This window comes from Hetaerina americana, unplaced genomic scaffold (assembly GCF_022747635.1).
Source record: "Hetaerina americana unplaced genomic scaffold, ioHetAmer1.1.p SCAF_5, whole genome shotgun sequence".
In the NCBI taxonomy this organism is placed as follows: domain Eukaryota; kingdom Metazoa; phylum Arthropoda; class Insecta; order Odonata; family Calopterygidae; genus Hetaerina; species Hetaerina americana.
In genome coordinates, this window is record NW_027287095.1 from 31,541,957 (window position 1) to 31,569,398 (window position 27,442).

The window sequence follows — 27,442 nt, forward strand, 5'->3', positions numbered from 1 at the left end:
CCCATCTCTCTATATGTATATATATGATTTTTTTATAAGGAGCACTTTATCTTCAAGATATAAAAGTGAGGGCAGCTCATCAGAAATGCATATTCAAGTTTTTAATTTGAGAGTTGACGAATAGCACAGATTTCAATTTTTCTCAGAAATGGAATTTCGATACATGTTATTATTTGTTCTGTTATCATGGTGCATGGAATCAGGGAATGGTATCACAGGCAATAGTCAACTTAGGTGTGCAGCACAACCATTTGGATTATCCATCTCCAGCAAAAGAAACCAAACAGGCCACTTCATCACAAAGTATTCTGTCAACATGTTTGCTAATCAGTCGAGCAGTCTTTGGAAGTTAGACATTCACACTCGTAATGATAAATCAGGTGAATTTCAACTCTTCAATTTGCAAGCAACAGTAACAGGTAATAAATATCAAAATAGAAGAATCTATTAATAAAATTAGCTCATCATTGCAAAATCAAAAAAATTACAGTAATCAGCACAAAGGTTGGTTTAATAGTTGAGAGTAGGTATCACCTTTAAATTAATTCAATGGGAGTGTATATAATTAGCATTCAAGGCTAGGTTGACTAATTTCTTTCCCTATTCCACCTGTGGTTTCCCAAGATAATGTGGTCCCCAAAAAATGCCCAGCCTGGGGTCAAGCTGAGGGTAACCAGAAGCATCACCTGAAATCAAACCGGGACCTTTGTCATTGGCCCAACCTTCTAGCTACTGGACTGCCGTCACCGATTGAATAGTAGCTATTGTAAAATAAGTCAAATGCTAGATTTTGTAAATCAGGGGAATGTTTTGAAGAATACTATGCAATTAAATTTGAGTGAATGAGAAACTTGGAAAGAGCATTTATTTTTAAATACATTTGCTGAAATTTGCCTGGTACACAATTCCAAGCATTAAATATCTCAGGCTTTTCTGAATCCTTTATGTGAAATTTCTACGAACATCATCCAATGACTTTTGATTCTAAATACTGTTTTAGCATTGTAAGAACTTTTATTTGAGCGGATAGTGTTTGCATCGAAGGTTTCAGCGATGAAGGCAGTGTAAATTGTATGATGATATATTTTTAAATATTGTATACTAATTTCATTAAACCATAAAATTTCTGATTTCTAAAATACATTTAACTGTATCATTTGACCTCTCTACATTGTACGTTTATTTCCATGTGTTATACGCGCCCAAATTTATATAAATTTTACATAACTCGCGAAAAAAAAGTTGCATTAGATTCGGAAAATGACGTGTTTAACTTCATATTACCGTTAATATTTGTACTCTACCTTTCAAAATTCCGAAAAGCACTTCCTCCAAGGTCTGAATGAAGGACTCACCATAAAAAACTAATGGCTAATGGGTTCCCAACATTTTTTTTTACCTCTGTGCAGTTTTGACTTGAAAGTCGATGATGTATGTGTGTGTAGTGGGGTCCTTGGCAGGAAGCATTGGCAGTAACTTGTTGGAAGCTCTAGCCAGGGAGTGGAGTCGCCATTTAAGAAAACGATCCATGGCAATTTGGTCAACGCTGAATTAGAGGCGTAATTCTTTTCCGGGCTTGCACTATGGTCGAATCTCCAGAGTCATATTCTCGTTGTTCATACTCTTGAGTCGATGATCCGCCATTCCCCCTCGCTCATTAATCCTCGTGAGGGTACCACTACCTGGCGATAAAATTTTAAATTCCGTAATTACCGAAGAAAATGCACAACTCGGCGTGCATAATGCCCGCATTCTCATCGAACACTTAAAAAGCACGATAGCAGCTTTTGCTCTTCAGATACGCAATTATCTTTCGCTGTCCTTTGATAGAATCCGTCAGCTGCTGCTTTTCAAAATGTGCATTTGCCACGGAGTGGATGTTTTCATTCGAGACAAGTAGACTGGAGCCGTTAATAAGAGATTTTGTGGAATCGTGTAATGGTTTGTTATTTTTGATTTCATCTTACCACCAATAAATTCAAGATCCCTTCTAGCCTGGGAAAATTTCCGAATAATTATTTTCCCTTTCACGAAGCATTAAGGAAATAAGAATAATTCATTATTTTTGTCAGGGATTTTCTAGATATATTAGTTTGGAGTCGCTGGAGTACTGCGACTATCACTTTTTCTTTTTTAATAGGTTCTACCATGTGTAGTATGGGTGAAACAGATAGGATGGCCGCTTAGGAGTGTGGTATTCAGCATAAATGTGTTAGACTTATGTAATTATTCTTTTTTTTCATAGTATAACTTAATTATCTGCCTTAACGACAGGCGCGGCATAATTGAGTACATATGCTACACCGGTTGCCTACCCGATGCATACGGCAATATCCGAAGACCCTCGAGATGCAGTAAATCGTTTTTGCTCCTAAATTTTTTATATTCTTTTTACGATAACTTAAGAGTTTGTTTCTTCATAAATGTCTGTTTGGCCGTTATTTGTTTCAAACAATAAATGCAATCATTTCAATAATCTAAATTAGGCTAGAATTGAAGGTGCAACAAGCTAATTTGGAACTTTCTAAAATTTACGTTAGAATTTCATGCATTTGTTTCATATTGGAAAGAAGTTTCCAGTTAGCTGAGATTCAGAATGCATTGATGCAATGAGAAAATATTCCGCTCATGAAATTATGGGAATCTTGGTAACCCAGTGGGAGGAGGAATGGCTTATTAATCAGAGGGCTCAGGTTTGATTCTGGGTCTTAAAGGTTTGACTCAAGCTGTGTGATTTTTTGGGTATCAGATCTTCCTGGGAAACCACAGGCAAAAGAAAAGCCCCCCTCCCTACTCTTAATGTGTGAATTAGGCATGTCATATAGAGGGCTTGGTATAAAGTGAGCTGTACTCTTGTTTATCAAACCAACCATCAGGGTAATTACTGTGATGGTAGAACTAGAAATTGATTGAGTTCTGCAATGAGTCTTTACAATAGTTTTCATGGATTATATTCTCATGTTTTGGTGGTTACTATAACCTTAGAATGCTCCCAGTTTGATTTCTCTCCCTTAGCATGGATTTAAATTTAATTAAAGAAAACAATAGAGGTTGAGTTTTACGTTTGGTTCATAAATAAAAAAGAAAAAAACAGAACTAATAGACGTCTTAGGACATCAGACTTTTTCCGGTGATCAATTTATGACAGCTGCAACTGCTCTCGGGTCTGGATGATGCCTCTGCACACCAGAGCATCACCCAAACTATGATTTCTTTAGGTGTCAGATGTCCCTGCTGTATCATAACGATGACCACAAAGAAAGAAACCGTTGCTCCTGCCCTGAATGTGTGGATTTGACTCACAATTGGTCAGTAAGTTCTACTGACACTCATATAAGGGTATTTAGTCAATTGCTGTGGTAGGGATGTGAAATTAGTAAATACAGGCTTGCCAAAATACTCTTTCTTTTTTAGTTTAATTTGGCAGTTCCCATCTATACCTTCCAAATATTAATATAAAATAAGAGTTATAGTCTCGTATGATCTACACTATAACCACAGTTTCTCTTAGCATGTCATTGATGCAAGTTTTTCTATGGAAATAAATAACAAAGTAGTACCTGGACTGCATTTAAACACCTTGATGCGAGTAGGACTCCTGCATTCTTTTCATAGCATGCAATGTAGTCTTTTGGTAAACAAAATTGAGGATACTGTTTTTTTAGTTCATCATTGGTTAGTTTTGAATGGCTGACATGAGGAACTTTGTTCAGGTTTGATATCAAATTTTCCAAGTCTGTGTATTCACTTTTTCCTGCTAAATACAGAGCCCCTGTTTCCCTGGAAAAGAGCAAAAAATACAAGTACAAACCCATTGATCAAACTGTGATGGCACCAGAGGGCACAATCTTTCAGTATGTTAAAGATTTATGGAATTCAATGAAATGTGTAAAATAATGAATATGTATTATTGTATTCCATTCTTTTTTCATTTTCATAATAGGTGTATTCTTATGCACTGCAGAGTGAAAGATTGTATGTACTATAGGAACTTTGAGCATGAAATTATTTTGCAAAATATGCAATATTAATGAAATTCTGCTACACATATAGCAATGACTAACTTTTGTAACAATAAATTGATCAATATGGGGTAGTTATTTTCGTCTCAATTTTTTATGGTCATACTATTATCAAATGAATCACAAACCATTCTTTGTTTTGATATTCTCATGATTTCATAATAAATAATCACAATTTCTTGGCTTTAAAGATCTAATATTCTGGTAATAAAAATTACCAATTATCTCCTGTTAAACGTAAGTGTAGTAGAATTCTGATTTCTATCATTCAAAACTATGAGCCACTTAATGGAATGAAAGTTTAAGAACCATTTACCAAATGGATGGAGAGGTTTATATTGATCCAAAATGTTTGTAAAGCTATAGTTACTCAAACATTGAGTCATATAAATGTTATTACAACATGAGAACATGTAGGTTAGTTTCACTGTGGCATACTCAACAAACCCATTCCAAGGAGGCCACCCTTTTGACTCTGACCTTTTCCCTTTTTACCTTAACCCTTTGGGTCCACCTGGATCCCTGAGAGAGATGAAATGCCATAAGAAAGATTAATTGATACGCTACAGTTATCAGCAAGTAATGTATCACAATGATTCTGATATAATTTTATGTTTACAGCGGCTAAAACAAGGCTATGCAATTTACTGGTTTATCTGGTTCATATGGGGAACCATTAGTGGTATAGAAAATGCTATCCCAAGTTCTAAATTAATACTGATGAGATGGAATCAGGTGAGCATTACTGATTCTTAGCAATGCCAAATTTCAGTGAAATTTTGTTGAAGGGCTTTGCTAAATGATTTATTGGAATAGCCCATGTAATAGTCTTCAGGAAATTAGTTGTATTTTTTAGTACTTAAATAATTGCTCTATCAAGCAGTTAGGCATGTCTATCATGCTGATGAATTTTCCATGGGCCCAAAATAGTTTTATAAAATTCATAATTAGCAAAAGCTAAATCTTAATGAAATTGTATTTTAAAATGATATTAGGATAAATCTTTCAATGTGATTAAAATCCTGTTGCAAATGTCAGGTTGAGAAGATTTATGTTAGACATTGTATTATGTATGTACTATCTAAATGTATTTATTAGTATTTATTTCAGCTTGGATTGTATGCATACTATTATTGGTTAAGGTAGCAGCCCATGAAAAAGAATATATATTTTGTTCGTGATACTTGAAAGGAAATCATTACAGTATCAACTCTTCAGTTTCATTGAATAGTGTGGTAGAGACAAAATTGAATGGAACCCTCTCTGGGCTTCCAGAGACAAAATCAAGTTCATGTGAATGTCAGTGTACACAGATCATTGTACTTTTAGAGAAGTGAATATTTATTCTTCCCTCTTTATGATAAAAAGGAAAAAGCAGGAAATGCTCATATTCCTCGTACCTAATTGACATCCAATGTTGGATCAAATTAGTCATCATGAGGGTGGGATGACAGCTGTTACAGATAGCTTGAGGAGCATTCTGTGTAAACAGTTCCTCTTATCTGTTGGAAATTTATTAGGGATGACAAGGGCGTGTGTGTATGGCATTTTATCTTGAGCAGAAAAAATTCGGGCCAGTATATATATGTAGGTAGAGCTTAGTAACAGGATTTAGTCCTCAACCTCTGAAGTGAGTCTGATTTATCTTTCTCAAAGAGCACAGCACTCTCTGAAATGAGCAAATATGAGTTGCCAGTATTTTTATTTCTTCTGTCATTCATGTGCATGAAGGCAGTGAAATGTCAAATGACACAAACAAACCAATTGTCATCTAGTGGTCGATATTTTGGTTTTTCTTTGGTCAGTCAGAGAAATCAAACTGGCCATTGGGTAACCAAATTATCTGTAAACAATTCTGCCCCACAACTGCCCAACAACTGGAAGATGGATTTCAAAACCAGTGTTGATGAAGTTGGTCCACTCCAAGTTTTCAGTCTGGAAGCAACTGTTGCAGGTGCCTAATTTTAATTGTAACTTGTCTATTCTTCTATACTGTTTATGTCTACATTAAAACATTGGAAATATCTTGGGAATTCAGGATTGAGAGTGCCTCAGAAAGTGAGAGAAATGTTTTTCAATGCATACCGTGAACTGTATTTGAATAGAGCTAAAATATATTCTATGACATGGTTGAAAATGATTGGTTAATACATCTATATTTGATCACACTAAAGGCAAATAAAATGCTTACTTTATATAAGCAAATATTTTTCCCTGGACAATATGTATGTGTAATTAGGGATCTGGTAGTCTTAAGGGTAGAGTACTGGGCTACTGACCTGAGGGTTCGGGTTTGATACCTGGTCAGACCTCTCAGGCCACCCTCAGCTTTACCCAAGGTGTGTGATTTTTCAGATACCAGATCTTGGGAAACCATAGATGGCATGGAGGAAGGAAAGGCCCTCCCCCCTACTCTGTTGTGTAACTTCTAAATGACCAGATGCAATTATTAAAGATTGTGTTTATTATCAGCCTATAAAGTTGCAAATACAAAATGACATAGGTATTTATAAGTATGAGAGTGAGCAAGCCAAGGCTGCCTCTCGGACCTGCTCGCATTTAACTTTATGCCATTTTGTATTTGCGCATTAGCCATCTAAGCTATTTTATTTTGTCTTGGAACTTATGGGCTGATAATAAACGTAATATTTTAATCATTAGAAAAGTAACAGACACATCCATATCCCTTCAGGATGTATTTTTCAAACTCAAAATTTTGAGTATATCTGCTCAGTGCATCAGCAGGTACATTTCCTCATTCTTTGAGTTTTCATTAAATGGGTGTTTCAATAGTGTCATAATGCACTTAATTAAAAATGATCATACTTATTCATTCAGAGTATTCCTAATTCCTGCATGCTATTTAAAAACAATTAAATGAGGCATTAATATTGCTTGTTTCTTTTCTGTAGTATGACTTATTAATGTGTATTCTCAATGCCCGGCTTCATAAACCAGTTTTCTTTTATGATTTATTTAGTACCTCCATCTAGGCCTGAAGGATATGAGTATTTTCCTGGCATTGGATACTACAAGCTATACGCAGAAAAACCATCTAATTTTGATGAAGCATTGAAGACATGCTCCAGGGAAGGTGGCCACCTTGCAATTATCAACTCAGAGGCTGAACATCGAGTCCTTCAAAATATATTCTCCAAGTTCCCCAAAGCTGGTGCCTCAGCATTTGTTGGTTTCCATGACCAGATCAAGGAAGGAGAATTCATCACAATTTTTGGTAAATATTTATTATTTGCATTATTTGGTCATCTACCCGTTGAAAGTAGGTTTTGGATGATCTCTGATAACTGTTACGTACCATTGTGGGTTTTCATAGAACTTCAGAATGATATACCTTATTTGATGGAATGTAAGATGCACCTTCATTTCAGTAAGGCACACACAAGAAAAAAGTACTAATAATTCTTTGGAAAATATGACACCCCACCATAATATATTTACATTTTAGTTTTAAAGTTTCAGGAAAGCCACATAGATGGCACAATTATTTTTCAATAGGTGGTGGACCGAAATGCCTGGCTACTCCATTTCCATGCTCCTTAGTATAGTCTTCATGCAACTCTTGTAGTTTAAACTGAATTGTATGGCTTAATCTTTTTGTCTCCTGTTGTTATATTTATTAATGTAATTTTTTAAAACAAATAATCACACCCATTAAGAAGATAACAAACTGTTTTGTTATGATCGGTTGTGATTAAACACGATCAAGGTCATTTTGACACCTCACTCAAACCTCTTTCGACATTACGGGAGTGATCAACATTGCATTGAGGTTATTAGTGGCAATCCCAATGACCTAATTCTTCAATTGAATAATAAATATCATTTGTGAGTAAATACTTATAATATTAATTCACATCTGCATGTAATGAGTCAAATAGGTAGTACTCCAGGGTGAAAATAACATTCAGCATCGAATGTTGACCCATGAAGTTTGAACTTTGACATATAAGATGCCAGTGATTTTTTAACCATAAATTTAGAAAAAAATGCTGTCTTATATTCCACCAAATACAGTACCCTTTGAATGACTCTATTTCCTTTTTTAGCTTTTATACTTTCTCCCCACCAGCTTGCCATCTAAAATGCATATTATTATCCTCCCCCTTCCATTCTAACCATTCAATTTTCCTTCTATCACTTTCTTAGTATCCTGTTACCTCTCAGAATCTTCTCCATCTACTTTTTTGTATTGTTTTTAGTTTTCTCTTGACCTTACCTAACATTTCTTAGCTTATTTTCTTCTCCTCGAGTTTATTTTCTCCATCCTTCTCTACAGTGGTGTAGGTATGGTGGCGTAGTTACTTTCACAATCTCTGAAGCCTGACCTCATGTATATCACTGATAATTGCCGACTCTGAACAAAAGCTTCATAGGGGGGTGGAATGTTTTGTCATACATTTATGTGAGGAAGTTTACGAGCAAGAAGCTTGCAGTGATTTTTCTTCCTAGCTCATCAGGTCTTATGTCTCTCTCTTAAGTCCTACACTTAACCGTCCTCCACTGCTCACAGTGGTCATCCTATATCTCACATCCTGATCTCCTCTAACTTGCTATCTGATTCTCTTCCCTGCCATAGCTCCTCCCTTCCATACATTTCATTGAGGAAGGCAACTGGAATCCACCTCAATTTTTATTCTAGGAACTGATAATAGACAAGATTATTACAATGAGTCTTGGCAACTACAGAACTTGGCCCAATTGGCATATAGTGTGCCAGGCAGTAGGAGAGGCAAGGCTTCCACGGTAATCATCTCATGAAACCCTTACAAATCAAAAGCAATGGGAGAGACACAGAAGAGGACCAAATAAGTTAGAATAAGGACTTGGAATGTTAGGATGATGTTGAGGAAAGGAATATTAGAAAATATAAAGTAAAAGATGGAGAGAGGAAATATAGATGTTTCGGGGCTATGCAAGGCAAAATGGCAGGATAGCAGGAATTACTGGAGTTATAGCTATAGAGTAATATACAGTGGAAGGGAAGAGAGCCAGCAAGGGATGGTATAATATTGAATAAAAAGGCAGGAAGAAGTGTAGTAAGCATGGAGCAAGAAACTGATAGAAAATTATGATTAGAAGTAAAAGCTGAACAAATGAACTTGGCCATTGTTCAGGTATATTTTTCATCACGGAATCATAGGGAGGAAGAAGTCAATAGGGTATACAAGCAGTGGTAGGACATAATTATAGGTGTTCCTGGAGGGAAACATTGGATAGTTTTTGAGGATTGGAACAGGATGGTAGGTGAAGGAAGAGATGGTAGTGAAGTGGGAGACTATAGGTTAGGGATAATAAATGATCTCTAGGAGAAAGGAATAGAGTTCTGCAGGAGACAGGGTTTAACCATAATGAACACCTAGTTTAGACCCCACAAAAGGCAGAGGTGTGGAAAATGCCTGGAGATCCCATTAAGTTATATTTTGGCTAGGAATAGATTTAGGAACATGATTAAACCATAACATGATTAATTCACATAGTTTTTTTGGAAAATATATGGATTCAGATCATAGTTCAGTGCTGATGAACTGTAGCATCTGAATGAAAAAAGATAAAACAGGGTGAACGTTTTAGGAATTGAAATTCGGAAGTGTTGACTGGAACTACCGGGAAGGAGGCTGTTTGCATAGGCTGTAGAGAATATTATGATTGAGAACAGGGAGCTGGGTACAATAGAGGAAAAATTGGAGCAAGGCAAAAAAGGGATATCAAAAGCTGCAAACAAAACTAAAGGAACTGCAAATAGGAAAAGGACTAGGAAACCATGGATTATGGACATGATGATTAGAAAAAAATGGCTGAGAGAAGGAAACGCAATGTAAATATGAAGTTAGGTAGAAGAAAGTATAAAGAGTTAAAGAAGAACTAATAGAGCAAAAGAAGTATGGTGGAAAACAGCTCAAGGTAATGGGCAGTTTGCAAAGAAAGGGTGAAATTGGTGTGCTCTACAGGAAGGTTCAAATCCTGTAAGGAAATAAGAAGGAAAACTCTGTGATCACAGTCAAAATTAAGTCTGGAAAAATATTAGTTGAAAGAGAAGATCCAATAGAGATGGAAGCAATGTATAGAAGAACTGCACGGTAAAGACATTGAAAGAGAGCATGACATAGATTAGAATAGCTTTGGTCTGGGCTTACTTGATGGTGAGATAGAGAGAGAGAGAGTGTTAATGGAATTGAAATCAAATAAGGCAGTGAGGATAGACAAAATTCCCGCAAACTACTTTAAGGGTAGGAAAAAGGTAGGAAAAAGTATTTTTATGGGCTAATCAATAGTATTTATAGGAGAAAATTTAGTCAGAAGACCTGTTTAGGTCAATGTTAGTTCTTTTGCCAAAAAAGGGAAAGTTACATATGATGACTACGGAACAGTTTGGTTTTGAAAAAAGGGAGAGGCACATATGATGCTATAGCAATATTGAGGTCTCTAATAGGGAGAAATATAAAAGGGTAATTTGATAAGGTCTCAGAATGGAATAGAAATAAATGACTTATCTCTGTGAAACTTTTATTTTTTAATGTAGTCTCCCTGTACACTAATGTACTTAGTCTATCGATGTTGCAATGTCTTTCTCCCATCTTGAAAATTAGATTCCTTCAGGCCTGCTAAATACCAGTCTACTTTGGCTCTAAATCTTTGTTTGAAGAAAATCTCCATCCAGCAAAGAAAATTTTGAGCTTGAGAAAGAGGTGGAAACCTGGTGGAGTCAAATTAGGCAGGTGTGGTAACTATTGGTATCTAAGTTCATGTATTTTTGCCATGGCAGTGACTCTTGTATGTGGTTGTGTATTGTCTTGATGAAAGATGACTTCCTTCGTTGCCAAACCTGGCCTTTCTTTGTGTACCTGTTTCTATAGTTGGTCCAGTAGGTTAGAGTAGTATTGTCCAGTAGTTGTTTGACCAGTGGGAAGATAATTTGTCAGCAGAATCCCATTCGTATCCAGAAAACTGAAGCCATCACCTGCTGATCGTATTGCATTTGCTTCCTTTGGTAAGGGTGAATTAACATCTTTCCACAGTTTTTGCTGCTATTTTGTCTCTGGGGAATACTAGGTGACCAAAATTTCATCTGTGGTCACAAAACGGAAAAAAATTTCTTTTTCTTTCTTACCTTTCTTTATGAAGCATTTAATCATTGCTTGATTCTCAATTTTCAACAGATCTCTTTCCAGAGCACTAATGCATTACGCATTTACTCATAAAGGATTACCTACTACTGCATGGGTTACTTGGGATGGGATTGGGATTACTGCATTGTGCTAGCACTGACATCTGATGGTGATTTGAGAACCTTCCAAATTAACCTTGTAGGAGGGTAAAACCTAGACAGGTGGAACAGTTTACTCATCTTGGAGGTGTTTTGGACCAAAATGGTTGAAGTAGTAGGGACATAAAGGGAATAAATGCATTAGGCTAGGAAACTTTCACGAGGAGAAGGGAATTGATGACAGGATTGTTTTACGAGAATGTTAAGAAAAGTTTTGTCAAAACTCTGATATGGAGTGTTTTTCTCCCTTGTATGGAGAGAGGATTGTTGGGAGAAATTTAAAAGAAGCTGTAAAGATGGATGCAGAGCATTTTGATTGACGATGGAATGTTGAAGACTGTGATAGAGGGTAGAAATTTAGACAAGCAAGGAAGGGGCAGGAGTAGGATACAATTGTTGGGCAGAATGAAAGGACAATGGGAGTATGCAGATTTTAAGAGGGGCTTATTGTGTATAGTGTTAAAGGTTGGGTTTTGTTTTGCTGGAAGAGGCAAGGCAAAACGCTCTAGTGTTTGTTAATTTGTGTTCATCCAAAATTATCTTAACCAGAAGATTATTGATAATAATAATCATATTGTGTTACCCAAGGGGTTTGCTAGTAACCAGTATACTATCTAATATCATCCTAAGTACTTAGGTATTAAGTACTGATGCAGTTGATCTCATAGGAATATTAAATCTAATCTAATGAACAAGAGACTCGCAAACATACTTTTGGATTTTAAAACTCTTTATGTGTGTATAATGCAAGAAGTGTGAGAGGATGAGAATCTTATTCCTGAAATTTGAAAGGATTTCGACAATGTTAAATTTCACCAATTTTACTATTGTTGTTTTTTTATTGATTTGTGATAGTAAATTGCCTTTTGCGTATTATTTTCTTTCTGGAAAATGTTATGAGAAATTATTGATGAAAGTCAAAGAGTTTTCTATTGGAATTCTATGGAACTGTCACTTAAAAAGTGCTATTGATGTAATGAATGACTCATAGGTGTCAGTAAGGAATCTCTAGCAAGGTGTATTTTGGCATACTCTTTGATGACGACAGGATTGGCATAATTTAGGGGATTGCATGGTGTTAGTTACCTTTTTCCCTGCATTTTGGTTATTTTCACTGTATAACCCCTAGCTACACCACTCTTTGCTCACTTTTGAAAACCTTTTACCTAGGCTTATCCTTTCCGGCTTTAATTACCTTTTCTGTGATATTCTTTAATGACCAAGCTTCTTCAATTCAATTTTCTTTAAAAAGGCAAACCAACTCCTTAACCAAAATTTGCCTAATATCCTTTGAATTTCATCCAAAATAGATCCCTAAGAGTTCCTTCCATCTGCTTATGTTTGTGCTCTACTATGTAAGTGTTTTTTCACAAAAAACTTCATACTTCTGAGAATATAAGTGCATGTTTTGCACATGACGTATGATTGCCTTTTGCTTATATGATGCACTTCATGGTTCCTGTAATTCTTTGGCTACCTAACTAACTTGAGATTTATCAATTAAATTTCTTGCATAAATACCTCTTGAACAACTTTAAATCCTACTTTAAGCTCCCCATCCTTTTCATAATTTCCTTCTTTTAGACCTTGCAATGTAGTGGCAATAATGGCATTGATGTATTTTTCTTATCTCTCTCCACACAGGACAACCCCTTAATTCTACTGGTTTTCTGAAATGGGGCCATAGTGATCCCAACAACTATGGAGGCAATCAGAATTGTGGATGCCTCATTCGTAATTCATTTTTGTGTGATGTTGGTTGTGAAGAAAAGCTTTCTTTTTTTTGTGAATATGATCTGTCCTGGGTCGATATTTGAAAAAAAAATTATAATGGAATATAATAAATTATAAAAGTTATTACTAATGAAGCAAATTCAGTTAGGATTTTTGAAGAAATCACATATCGTAGTATTTTGGCATTTAAATGAACATCCTTGCTGATGACAATATGCTTAGGCACTCAATGATTGTAATGAATATACTTAAGCATTTCATTAAAAAAACTTTATTGACTTAAGACATTCTTGGTTAGGAATTATTTCAATGCATACGTACCAAGGTTTTGCATTGATACATATTGTGAGGTAGGAAACGAGAGAGGCAAAGTAGGTATGTAGCTTTCTTTCTCAGCTGCCTTTTCCAATCATATCATAGTTCTATAGCTCTAGGTACCAACTCCTGTATGTACTTATCATCAATACCTTGCTCACAACTTCTAATTGTTATTTAAGTTTACTTAATCAATTAGATATTTGTGAATTGTAATGTGCATGAAGTATTGATAAAAACGAATTTTCAGTGTTGAAGTAATCAAAAGAAGAGGAGCAACCTGATTTGGAGGTGCCCACTTGAAAGTGGATACCATTCTCCCTCAAATGTAGAACTGTTTATATTTTTATACTTTTAATTCATAAATGCGAGTGATATACATCCATGTATGTTAATCATTTTCCCTGTGACACACAGTATAGTATAAACTGTACCCCCCATGATATTACAAATGCTACTGAGGGAAAATTTCTTTTAAAAAATTATTTTCATGTAGTTTATTATTTGGTGAAATTGGTTTTAAGAAAATGTTGCTTTCTGCTTGGTAAACATACTTAATCTCTCATGACATACTTAATCATACTTAAACTCTGAATTGTCTGAACTAATGAAGAAGAAGTATACATTATTGGAAAAGATGATAATCTGTACTTGTACTTTATCTTCCTGAAGTCTATATTGCAATTAAAGAGCTGATGTAGTTTTTTCAAGGAGGTAGTTATTTTTGACTATGTAGTGGATCAATGATTTCTCATTAATTGAAGGACCTTTAAAGTATTTTCTTTGCCATGCCTTGAATTTTTTAAATCAGCCATCATACCATTGTAAACATAATCTGCCCTCATCAACTATAGCAAAACTCAGTATTATCACCTAATTAGAAGATTTTTACCTATACCTTCATGTCTCCTGTTCATTTACCCTTGGAATTTATACTGATTTTGGTGCAAACAAAATTTTTATTCTTCACATTCTACGTGGATGGCACCCAGTAATTTAATATTCTGGAAAGGTCTAAAAGTGTGTAGAAACAACATTTTGAAAGTTCCAAGGAACATCAGTTGTGATTATGGCATTGGAACAAAGTAAGTAAAAAAGGAAGAGACAGCATTGCAGCATAATCAGGAATCATGAGAGGTAAGTAAGGAAGGAAGCGAGAGCAGAAGAATAATGAGATGTAGGAACAGAAACAATGATGTGGCATAGGGCACATTAGTTAATCAGGAATGGCATTGAAAAGAAATGGATTCTACCATAAGTAATATGGGAAGTTTTATCAAAAAAGAGATATGGAAAGCTTCAAAAGAAACTATATGAACCGTTAATGGGAGAGGGCAAGGAAACCATGGATCACGGATGAGATTATTAGAGAGACAGATGAGAGCAGGAAATCGAAGAATGTATACAAGGAGCTAGAGAAAAGGAAATACAAGGAGTAAAATAATAAATTGAGACCGATAACATATAAAGCAAAGGAAGCATGGCAGAAGATGCAGTGCAAGGATATGGAAAGTTTGCAGAGGGAGGGAGGACTATGCAAGAAAGTTTAATCACTATTGGGAAGTAAGAAGGGAAAGTCAGTGCTAACAGTTAGAGATAAGTCGGGTAAGATAATAGTTGACATAGAAAAGATCCAAGAGAGATGGAAGGAATATATAGAAAAACTGTACGGTAAAGAACTTAGGCCAAAGAAGTTAGACATAGAAAGAGATTATGACGTAGATGAATATAGCTTAGGTACGGGCATACTCAACGATGAGATAAAAAGGGCATTAAGGGAGACGAAATCAAATAAGGCCATGGGGGTGGACAACATTCCTGTGGAGCCACTAAAAGGTTTAGGAAAATGTTGGAGGAAGAGGCTATATGGGCTGATCCGTAGTATTTATGAGGAGGGAATCTGGCCGGAAAACTTTGTGAGAACAGAGTCAGTTTCTATTCTGAAAAAGATAAAGTCTCCATCATGTGAGGACTACAGAACGATAAGTTTGATTTCCCATGCAGCTAAATTTGTTCTCAGGATCATCAACAAAAGAATGGAAAGCAAGGCAAATGGTTATTTGGGAGATAATCAGTTTGGGGTTAGGAAGGGGAGAGGCATGTGCAATGCCATTGCGGTAATGAGATCACTAATCGAGAGGAGTATAGAATACAATCAGGAATTATATGCTTGTTTTGTTTATTTCAAAAAGGCATTGAATATAGTGAATTGGGAAAAACTAATGAGTATGTTGCAGAAAATAGGAATGGAATAGAGAGACAAGAGGCCAATCGCAACCTGTGCGTGTCTCAGACTGCTCAGGTGCGAGTGGCAAACGGAGAGTCCGGATGGGCAAGATTAGGAAGAGGTGTAAGGTAGGGTTGTCCATTATCACCGGTGCTGTTCAACGTAAATGTGGAGGAAATGATTAAAGAGGCATGAGAAGGACTGGAGGTAGGAATGAAAGTCAGAGGGAAACTCGAAAAATCAGTTAGGTTTGCTGTTAACCAAGCTCTAGTTTGTCAGTCTGGCATGGAGTTGCAAGCATTGCTGAGTAAATTGGAAATTCAGTGCAATAGATATGGGATGAGAATCAATCTTAAAAAAGCAAAAAACCTGTGGGAAAAAGTAAAGCTGGTCATGAGAGTACACAGCTGATTTAAATATATCCTGCTTTAGCTTAATGCCATGTTTTATCATCAAATTTTCTAATTTTTTTGACAAATATGTTTTCTGTGACTGATGAAATTTTTTTTGACAGAAAGACTCAATTCATATAATCTATAAAGACATACTTCCTCAGCAAATATTTTCCTGGATTTTCTTACTTAAGAGCTCTACCTCCATCACAGAATTGAAAAACCACAATTTGGTTTTCTTTGTGGCAATCCATATCAATGATCAGGAAATTAATAGCAATGGTAACAAAATTACTGGTAGTGGAATATCTATCAATATTCTTAGTGCACAAAATAATCATACTGGTAATTAGGTCAAAACTTTCCTGTTAGCAAAACTGCAATATTGCTATCAAACCTTTTAAAATCAGACTTTCTAACTTTTCCCAAGAAAAATCAATAATGTTATTATTTTGAATCTAAAGGCTAATGTTGCTACGATTTGATGATGCATTTTATCATAACTTGATTATATTTAATTATTTACATGTCATCAAAATATTTAGCTTTTTTATTCCAGAGCAGCGATTGCTATGACAGTACCAACTCAACTGACAATTAAATTCAATTGCATGCAAGATTTATTAAGTCATTGACAATTGGCATTTGAAGGAGTGAGAACATCAAGAAAAATTAAAGAAATATTGGAGAATGAATTTACTAGATACAATTGAGAATGAATTTGTTTTCTCGCATACCTTGAAGAAATTGACGGGTATGTTCACATAGTGTTGCTGTAAGTGCCTATGGTGTAAATTAGGAGTACTGAGTACTGATACTGGCTCAGACATCAAGGGAGCAGTTCATATAGCAAAAATGAGGGCATTCCGTGACTCAGGTGAAACAAATGGTGCATGTGTGAGAGCAAATTGATGCCCATTTTGAATTTTTTGTTTTATGCAAAGGTTTAGTATGCTAATCCATATGTATAGTTAAGTAACAATAACCTGAGAATACCTCCATTTCAAGTTTATACAAGTGCACGTATCATATGTCATGCAAGATGTCTTAAATAAATTTACTTTTAAGGCATGGGTGGGGTCTGTATTTTTTGGGAATTCAGGATTTCATGACAATCATGATTGGATATCCCTTTTACATGTGCATTAAACCTAGATTTTGGCATCTAAATTCACTGTGGATCTCTAAGAAATATTTTAAAAGGTAAATTCATGGATGTCAATGAGTGCTAAACTTTTCATATAGTTATTATCAACTATTGTGCAAACCCATGCATGATATAGCTCTTGGTTTAGAGAGTGGCTGCTGAACCTGTGATTTAGATAATATTTGGCATGAAAACTATATTACAAATACAATTATTGGCATAATATGAACAGAAAATAAGGGGGCTGTGGTTATATACCAGTTATGGGCCTTTTTAGTTGGTAGGTAGCATGCAAGCAGTGTAAACACATTGGCATGCAATATGAACATAGACCTCAGCAGTTGTGATTACCAGCTGTACCTATGGTCCCATTATAAGTATTTAAAGTCAAATTAGGTGCCTTTGTTAAGTATACATAATTCTATATGATTTGCAGACATTATTTGATACACTCAAGATAATGGTAACGTGGAAGTGCAAAGTTTCTTCCTTTACCCTCATCATTGAAATGGTAATTTTTTCGCACTATCTTTATTTCATCTCTGTTTTTTTCACTCTGGTTGTAGATGATAACATCTGTAAGGGACTCCAAGGGAAGGTCTATTCAACAGCCAGACAAGAACAAGATGATATAAGGCACATGGGAATTGGAGGTGCCCACTCAGTAATGTAATTTTTATTTAAGCTCTATTCTTATTTTATTGCCTACCATTTAAGGTTGCCATATTTCTATACCTTGCATAACAAGACATTACCTGATTCCCTCCACTACAAGTCAATGTTTCAATACTACATCCTTTCATTCTGTCGAAAATGCCAATTCTTTTCCTGGCCATTCCTTTCCCACCCAACATTCTACCTTCTATCACAGTCTTTAGCAATCCATAACCAATCGAAATATTGTGCATCCACTTTTCTTGCCTCCTTTGGATTTCTTTCATAATTATCTCTCCTCACCCACCATGCCTAGCACTTCCTCATTTGATTTATTTTCAATCCATTTCACCTTTTCCATCCTTCTTCACACACTTTTTTCAAAAGTCTCCAATCTATGATTGTCATCTTAATTATCTGTCATCTTAAAAATGAATATCATGTTTCCAGGCCATACAAAGCCACACTCCATATCAAAGTTCTGACCAACCTATTCTTAGTAGTCTTACTCAATATCTTACTCTTCAATTAATTCCTTCCTATGGAAGCTTCTTTGCCTAATGCAATTCTTATTATTATTTATCTACTAATTTGGCCATCTTGATCCAAAACTCCTCCTAGGTAAGTAAACTTTTCCACTTGCTCTAGTTTATGTCATCAAACTTTAACATTGAACTGTACTTTTCTCTTTCTCAAAAACCTTATCACCTTTGTGTTTTTACATTACTTCTCATCCTATATCTATGCGGTAATTTTTTAATGTTCTCAGCAATGATCTCTTTGGCTGACTAATTAATTCATGAGTATTCACAGTCTTAACTTAAACTAAAACTGATCTTCCATCAAGTCCTGGTCATTATTCTCATACATTAAATTAATGAAAGGAAAGAAAATTACGTTTTAACCAAAATAATCCATGTTTTTATTTTTACCATATGAAAGATAAGTTAAAATAAAAAATGTGTTATACAGAAGGAAAAATAAAACAAGTTGTGCGAAGTTCAGTGTCCCTCACATGAATGCCTTGATCTGCCATGATTGTTTGTTTATTCCTTGTTTCTTGGTATGAGGCGTAATTTTTTTTGAGCAGCATACGTTTTTGAAATGGCGAGTTCATTTGGCAAAACAAGTATAATGGAGGTTGATGTCTGTATATACACATAATTTAGATATATATGTAATGAAAAGGGTGCTCCACCTAGGATGACACTTTTCGTCTACTGTCAGGGAATGGGAATAATGGCAGTTGATTAAAATTACAAATAATGACTCAAATCCCGGCGGTGTTGAATATTTTTCAGAGGTATCTCGATCCTTACTTGAGGTGCTTTGTGGAGGGCACTTTGAGTGAGTACGCCGTCCGTCGGATGGGGCGTTAAACTGCGGACCCCTTGGCGCCTTTCGTAAAGGGTAAGCTAATGCCGACGCCGGGTTTCTCTCCACCCTTCATTCTTTCCTGTCCATCCCCTATGGCGCAAATGACCTTAGCTGTCGGTCGCCTCCCCTTAAAACTACTACTACAAATAATGACAGGAGAACTGGAAAATTCGGGGTCTGGTCCCTGAGTTTTCCGCCCCGGGAAACACAAACTCAACTTACGCCGCCGAAAGTTGGGGTAGCTAGAGGTAAGAGAACAGCATAAATTGCATTTTTAGCTTAAATGAAAACATTGGAAGCCTTGCACTTCCAACAACTGTTACTTATATCACTGTCAGGTACTTCATTTAACTTCCACTATCAAAACTCACGGGTGATCGATTATATCGTGTAGATTCAGAGATGGAGATATTTTTTGATTTTTTTCTTAAACTCCATCGTAATCAACCCGAAGGTTCGTCGGAAAGTGAGGGTAGGGCTCACCTAGTATTGAGTCCAACGGCATGTAAAATTTACTCGTCAGGGTAGGGGACCATATCCTTTCCCTGTGCCAACTGTAATTTCTCGGGAAGTTCTGGTACCCAAAAAATCACACGACTTGGGTGAAGCTGAAGGTGCACAGAGGCCTACCGAGGAATCAAACCTGGGCCATCCGCTCAGTAGCAGTATACGTTTGCACAATAATAAAATTCTGAGAAAAGCTTTTAAAATAGATTTCGACCCGAGCAGTTACGTTAGTATTTTCGAAATAACTTCACTTGAAAATTAAAGCGTTGTTACACCTTCTTTAAAACATTTTCGTCATTTGGCAATTTATGTCACGTGTTGAAATCTTTGGAGTGTGTTTTAACATAGTAGCTAAGCGACGTAATGTAGCGGTGTGACATCACGCGGACTTACTCTTCACATTCCTAATTTCCCGTCGCGTTTCCCCACCGCTGCAATTTTTCAGGTTTTTGTTCATTCTAAAAAAATGCATTTTTCGTCTTTGTACGATATAGATTGAGTGAGAGTCGACTTTGGATTTCGTATCCAGATGCTACATTTATTCCATTGATATAAAAAATTGGGAAACTATAATATTTACCTTTTTCTTATGTTTTTATCGTAAGAAACATAATTTCAAATAAAATGATAGAAGAGTACCTGTAAAACGTTGCATATTGCACACAATGAACGAATTTTAGTTGCTCATTCATCATTACTCACTGAGACAAGCGTTTTAAGCTAAGATTCATTTTACAGGTACTAGAAATACAAGTGTGCTCGGCTAGACGAGGAAATGTATCCAACGTTAAGTGGATGGACACTCTTAACAGTCAAAACACGTGTACCAGAACAGAAAAATAATGATGAGTCAAGTTAACTAGGCATTTTTTTAGTTAGATGCTATAAATACATTGGACTTTTGTGACGGGTTACGTAAGTTGCAATCGTCAATAGATTGTAGATTGCGCCACCTGCCACACACATTTCCTCCCATTGTACTTCCCCTCCCCCCTTCTTAAATGTCTTCCCGCCAAGCCTACAACCTCCATCCCCGCCCACCATTCCTCCCTGAAGCACTTCTCGCAATATTCTTCCTCGCACTTTGTCCGATGAGTGGGGCCCTTTGGAATTTAAGCGTCCCCGGCCAATCGGCGACGAGATTCCTTCTTTCAAACACGACCGTGGTTACTGCCCGAGTATGGAATATTCACGAGGATGTACGAGTATTCTAAACTTGAAGGCACCCTTTGGAGCTGTATTTTAGTTGATGCAGAAGGTCACCGACTGTTGTTTGGATCGTCGACTCTTCCCGTTTTGCAATTCCTTCCGTCAACCTCAGATATTATGAAATGGTTTAAGGTTGCAGATGGATATCATATACCTGTATCTATCTATCTATCTTTCATTGAATTTCTTTTTTTTACCGTTCCATATTTTTTATAAAACTTATCAACCATCCATCTAATATTCTCGAAGGATCCAAGAGCCGAAGGATTAAGTGAAAATAAAAAATAATAGAATGTAAGAAAATCCTAAACAGCGATACAGATTCTTGCTTGTTCTTTTATCCTACACGCTAGACTAGCTGCTGCGCAATTTGGCTTGAAATTTTCAATATAAAAGGTGGATTCTAGCCGTATTGTAGCTTAGCATTTACACTTAGTCTAGATGTTCCTAGAGCTATATTTAGAAAAAACAATCATTTGGTCGCCGGAATCTCATAACTTTCCAAAGATTCGGGTCTCATTACCTCATATAGGTCGTTCCGGTTGAAATTCAGCTGGGGTTGCACCTGCCTCGTCCAACCGAATTTCAGCAGCTGAAATCCAGCTCGCATAATATGAGAGAATGGCTCCTGATGGCTCATTATTCGGTTTCCGCTAAATTTTTCTCAAGAAATAGAATTTCTGGGGTTGAATTTTATGCTATGCTATTATATTTTATTTTGCTTTCACCTGATCACTATACCCCTCAGGTTCTGATTTCCTTACACTGGGGACGAAATGCGAAGTTGTTGGGGGTTATATTGGGTGAATTTTAAGACGTACTGCTGCATGGGTTTGAATATGGCTCTTCAGCGATCAGGTAGTCAGTGGATAGATGGAAGAAAAGAGATTGTTGGGAATAGAAAGGTGTGGCACCAAGGGCTGTAAGTGAACATGGTATATTTATTTGTGAATATGTTTAAAGCTAGTCAAAATACATTATAAATCCATTCGCATATATTTATAGGGAGGAGCGAATAGCAAAATTTACAGTTTTTACCATTTATTATCTTTCTTATTTTCTGCGCATGATTTTTTTTTAGGGTTCGCACAATGGCTTGAGTTTTTACAAGAATTTCTGCATAAGTCGTGTCCATGGTTTCGTATTCTAATTTAGATATAGGAGAGGAAGCAAGTCGTATTTCATCTTAACAAATAATACAAATCCTGTCGCTTGTCATTGTAAGTTCTCTCTTCCATGGACTCCAGCGTATACACACCGGGTATCATAATTCTAAATTCATCATTCGCATTGATTGGCTCGCAGAATCGCAACTCAAGAAAGCATATGTTTTAGCTCGAGTAAGTGCATTCGTTTGCTCTTTTGCTTAGGATAATCAATAATATAATGTCGATGTTTAAACGAATGCATTGATTTCAGTCGAGGTGATTAATGTATAATGTCAATGAAATCCATTCCTGGTTTGATTGGTTGTGCCGATACAATATTATGTACCAATGACATGTCTAAAATTGGATGAAATAGCGATACATCGGGAGAGTGACCTCAGGAGTACCGCTCCCCATATTCCTTTTTTCATCTCTCCCCATCCCCAACCCCCTAAGCGAAAGCAATTTCAAAGGAAAATTGTATCTTCCCTTCGCTGAGTCAACACTCCTTTCGATTGCGTATTCGCTTACGACAGGATTTTTCGGATTTGGGATTCCCAAGCAGGATTAAGTATGTGTTTTAATCTGAAGCATTCTCTACCGGCATGATTTTAAATCCCTCTAACTCTTGGTATTTAACCTTTAAATTCCCAGGTATCAATGGTCTTTCGAACTCTTCCGGCTGTGATTTCAGGAAATTCTTGACCAGGGAAACGCCTTTTAAACCCTTTGTCTTTTTATAACAATATTCGGGGTAATTTCTGCTGCGAGAAATGATCGGGAAAATGGGAGAAGAAACGACTAGGCATTAGTATTTAGTACATGTAACGTATCATAGTTGCATAGCCTACCACAATGGCTTCAAAAGTGAAGATGACTCCCAAGGTTTTCTTATCTCTCCCAGTTGTCCAGCGAAATTGTACAACGTGGGAGGAACCCCAAAACCGTGAAGCTAGCTGCATAGCCTGTCATACGTGAGAAAATACTATGGAAGGGCAAAAAATCTGCATATCAAATGCGATTTATGTTCCGATAATTACACGTATTATAATTTTATCGTGAAAAGAGATACATTTATGCATACAAACAGACCTGAAAACTTATCCTGGATTTATATAGCATGATGCATAGCTAAACACAGGAAAAATTAGTACACCGATATTATTATTAAGTAATCTACCGGTCAAGGTAGGTTTTGGATGGACATATCTACCTAATAAATATTCAGTGACTCCTAACAGAAAACAATCCAGCCACCCACTTTATATCAAGTCCTTCTTCATATCTGTGTGCTTCCTTCCTCCCACTGTGTGCTTCCTTCCTTCCATCCTTTGGACTCATCCCGTCCAAATTCCCTATCCTATTCCTGTCCTTTCCTCGTTTGCCTAACATTCTTCCCCCAATTACAGTTTTCAGCATCCCACTGCCGATCAATGCGCCCTTCATCAATTTTTCCTACCTCCTTAGGATTTTTACCAACGAACCCCTCTTCTCGCCCACCATACCTAGTACTTCCTCATTCGTTTTCCTTTCGGTCCATATCACCTTCTCCATTATTCTCCACATCCACATTTCAAAAGCCTCCAATCTACGTCTATCCTACTGCTTCAGTGACCACGTTTCGGCGCCGTGCATAACTACGCTCCATATCAAAGTTTTAACGAGTCTTTTCTTAACATCCTTACTCAACGTCCCTCTCGTTAATTCCATCCTCCTTGCAAAAGCCTCTTTGGCTAGCGCAATTCTTCTCCTTATGCCCCTACTACTTCGACCGTGTTTGGTCCAAAACACTTCCGAGATATGCAAACTGTTCTACCTGCTCTGGTTTTTGTCCTCCTATTTTAATGTTCAGCTTAGCCTTTTTCTTTCTGGAAAACCGAATGACCTCTGCTTTTTTAGGATTGATTCTTGTCCCATATCTATCGCACTGAATTTCCAATTCACTCAGAAATGCTTGCAACCCCTTGGCTGACTGACAAACTAGAGCTTGGTCATCTGAAAACCTAGCTGATTTTACGAATTCCCCGCCCACCTTCATTCCTACCTCCAGTTCTTCCCATGCCTCTTTAATCATTTCCTCCACATTTACGTTGAACAGCACCGGTGATAATGAACAACCCTACCTTAAAGCTCTTCCTAACACTGCCTATCCGGACTTTCCATCCTCCACTCACATTTGGGCAGTCTGGGACACATAAAGGTTTTGGATCAGCCTCCTGTCCCTCCACTCTATTTCTTTTTTCTGCAATATACTCATTAGTTTTTTCCCAATTCACTATATCCAATGTCTTTTTGAAATCAAAGTTACTACTTTGTAAATACTTCCTGATTGTATTCCATATTCCTCTCGATTAGTGATCCCATTACCGCAATGGCATCGCATGTGCCTCTCCCCTTCCTAACCCCAAACTGACCATCTCCTAAGTAATCATTTGCCTTGCTCTCCATTCTTTTGTTGACGATCCTGAGAACAAATTTAGCTGCATGGGAAATCAAACTTATCGTTCTATTGTCCTCACATGATGGAGACTTTATCTTTTTCAGAATAGAAACTGACTCTGTTCTCACAAAGTTTTCCGGCCAGATTCCCTCCTCATAAATACTACGGATCAGCCCATATAGCCTCTTCCTCCAACATTTTCCTAAACCTTTTAGTAGCTCCACAGGAATGTTGTCCACCCCCATGGCCTTATTTGATTTCGTCTCCCTTAATGCCCTTTTTATCTCATCGTTGAGTATGCCCGTACCTAAGCTATATTCATCTACGTCATAATCTCTTTCTATGTCTAACTTCTTTGGCCTAAGTTCTTTACCGTAGTTTTTATAAATATTCCTTCCATCTCTCTTGGATCTTTTCTATGTCAACTATTATCTTACCCGACTTATCTCTAACTGTTAGCACTGACTTTCCCTTCTTACTTCCCGATAGTGATTACACTTTCTTGCATAGTGCACTAATTTCACCCCCTCTCTGCAAACTTTCCATATCCTTGCACTGCATCTTCTGCCATGCTTCCTTTGCTTTATATGTTATCGGTCTCAATTTATTATTTTACTCCTTGTATTTCCTTTTCTCTAGCTCCTTGTATACATTCTTCGATTTCCTGCTCTCATCTGTCTCTCCGATCATCTCATCCGTGATCCATGGTTTCCATGTCCTTTTCCCATTGACGGTTCCTATAGTTTTATTTGCGGCTTTCGGTATCCCTTTCTTGATACATTCCAATTTTTCTTCGATAGTACTCAGCTCTTGACCGCCATCCATGATTTTCTCTACAGTCTGCTGATACTCCTTCCTTGACAATCCATTTAATGCTGCTATTTTCCAATCTCAACCCGCCGCCCCTGCCTTATATTTTTGAAACGTACGCTACACTTCATAACAACTAAATTGTGGTCATCCGCTCCCGGGAAGCTGTGTGAATTTATCACACTGTTCCTTAGCCTGTGTCTAACCAGAATATAATCTAGCTGATACCTCTCTGAGTCACCTGGCATTTTCCATGTATACCTGCGTCTTTTGTGGTGTCTAAACCAAGTGTTGGTGATGACTAACCCCTGTATCCTGCAGAACTCAACTGCTTTCTCCCCGCGGTCATTCTTCGTGCCTAAACCGTAGTCCCCGACCTCATCACCATCTTTTCCTTCGCCTACCGTCGCATTCCAATCCCTCGACACTATCAAATGTTTCCCTGAAGGAGCACACGCGATTATGTCCTATAACTGATCGTATATCGTATCGACTTATTCCTCCTTATGGTTGCTTGTACAATGATCTAAAAAAATGTATTCATTAAATGAAATGAATAGTTGCCTAAATTATAATAATATTTGTTAGTCTTTTAGGACTTGTGAGAATATAGATTTTTCCAGCTCACTGGCTCTAGGATTTAAACAAAAATTGAACAAAAAAACTACCGTTGACATTTTTTTTCCTTCGACCGTATGAGCAAAGATGAGACTGGCTAGGATCTCCGCTGCCTAAGCCAGCCGCTGTGAGAGCAGCCGGTTTTGCGGCAGGCAACAGCTGGTCGTGAAGTAACAATGAGCCGAGCGAGTGAGTGACCCTGAAGTGGGAGAGGGAGCAGGTGACAAGAAATGCCATTATAAGAACTTACACAAAGAGCGTCTCAGCTGCTTCTCTCTCTAGCTCGCTCCATTTTCGGTACGCTTCTTCCATGAGAGCCGCATGGAAATCTTCGACATAACCGAAGCGAGTGATTCGAGTCTGGCCATGAGAGCTCCCTCGCGTATGCGGTAAAGTAAACTGTATGAGAGAGTGGGGTGGTACAAGCATAGGTCAATTGTGGGTGGGATATATCGGAAGAAATAACAGCACAAAAATTAAGCAGCGACGTAAATTATTGGGGTGGATTCCGGGTTAGGAGGAAAAAATATTTCGATGCTGAGGAAATAATTGTAATAATAATCACCTGTTCAAGAAGGAGAACCTTAAGGCCTAATTTAGTCAGGTGATATGCCGTCCATGATCCCTCTATTCCAGCACCAACGACAATATGGTCGTATTTCCCGGCCATTGCTGATCAGATGTGAAGAACGGAGCGTCGTATGAGGAGACTTCTAGATCTAAAGCTATCAAGGTCATGAACGAGGCCTCATCAACGTCGTTATCATTCGCTTTATACACTGCCTCTGTCACCAGAGGGAACATCTTTTGTGTTTCAAATGATAAAAACTCCACAGGTAGGCTAAAAAGAGATCTCAAAGTAGTATAGTGCACATCTGTTTTGACTTGAACTGCCGTACGTGGGAGTCTATTTATCGATCAGATGTGCAATTAACGTATTTTGAGTGAGTAATATCAAAAGGTTGGTTGGTTTACAAATAATAATAAAGATTAAATGCGTCACATAATGTTGAAATAACCTCACAAAACTTTAAGGTACGAAATGCACCATCTCTTTAAATGCCTAATTTTTTGTGTCAAAAAAAACCTAGGCGTGAAGCAAGCTATTACATAAAGGAAAGTAGTCTTTAGGAATGAAATAAGAAGATTATTTGCCTAATTAGTGGAAAGATAAAATACAAATGGCATGACAAAATATTTTAAATTTTCGTGACCAACTACTCCGAAAACCATTTACGATACGTACTTCAGAACATTTTCCATTATTTAGACCTAACCTACGAGTATAGTTTGTGTTAACTGCTTACGATTGTAAAGGGACCCAACAAATACATGTACACCAACGACTGGCGTTAATAATGTTTGTTATCTAAACAAAAACATTATAAAAATATCAATTAATAGGGATTAAGTATGGAAAATATTTACCTACCATAATAGTTAGAATAAAAGTTGTAAATTTAAAAAAACTTTATGCACGAACGTATATAAAATAAAGTTAATGGGGACGTCCTAACCATCCCAAAAGGATTACAACCCACGAGATTAAAACATTAT

The 27,442-nt window shown here is 36.9% G+C and overlaps 2 protein-coding genes across 2 annotated transcripts in view; one reads left to right on the top strand and one right to left on the bottom strand.

The window, feature by feature from the left end:
* LOC139694233 (peroxisomal sarcosine oxidase-like) overlaps positions 1–26,654 on the bottom strand; it is a 38,138-nt gene extending 11,484 nt beyond the window's left edge. Inside the window, exons 1-3 of the mRNA XM_071592677.1 lie at positions 26,451–26,654; positions 26,136–26,284; positions 3,561–3,780 (exon numbers count right to left, since the gene is read on the bottom strand). Of these exons, the coding sequence (XP_071448778.1) occupies positions 3,561–3,780; positions 26,136–26,284; positions 26,451–26,555 (474 nt within the window). The 5' untranslated portion in view covers positions 26,556–26,654. The remainder of the gene's footprint in view (positions 1–3,560; positions 3,781–26,135; positions 26,285–26,450) is intronic.
* On the top strand, positions 112–14,019 carry LOC139694235 (hemolymph lipopolysaccharide-binding protein-like). The gene is made up of 3 exons (XM_071592678.1): positions 112–419; positions 7,003–7,257; positions 12,952–14,019. Exons 1-3 carry the CDS (start codon positions 149–151, stop codon positions 13,122–13,124), a joined length of 699 nt encoding a protein of 232 aa, XP_071448779.1. The 5' UTR covers positions 112–148; the 3' UTR covers positions 13,125–14,019.
* Positions 26,655–27,442: the final 788 nt, after the last annotated feature.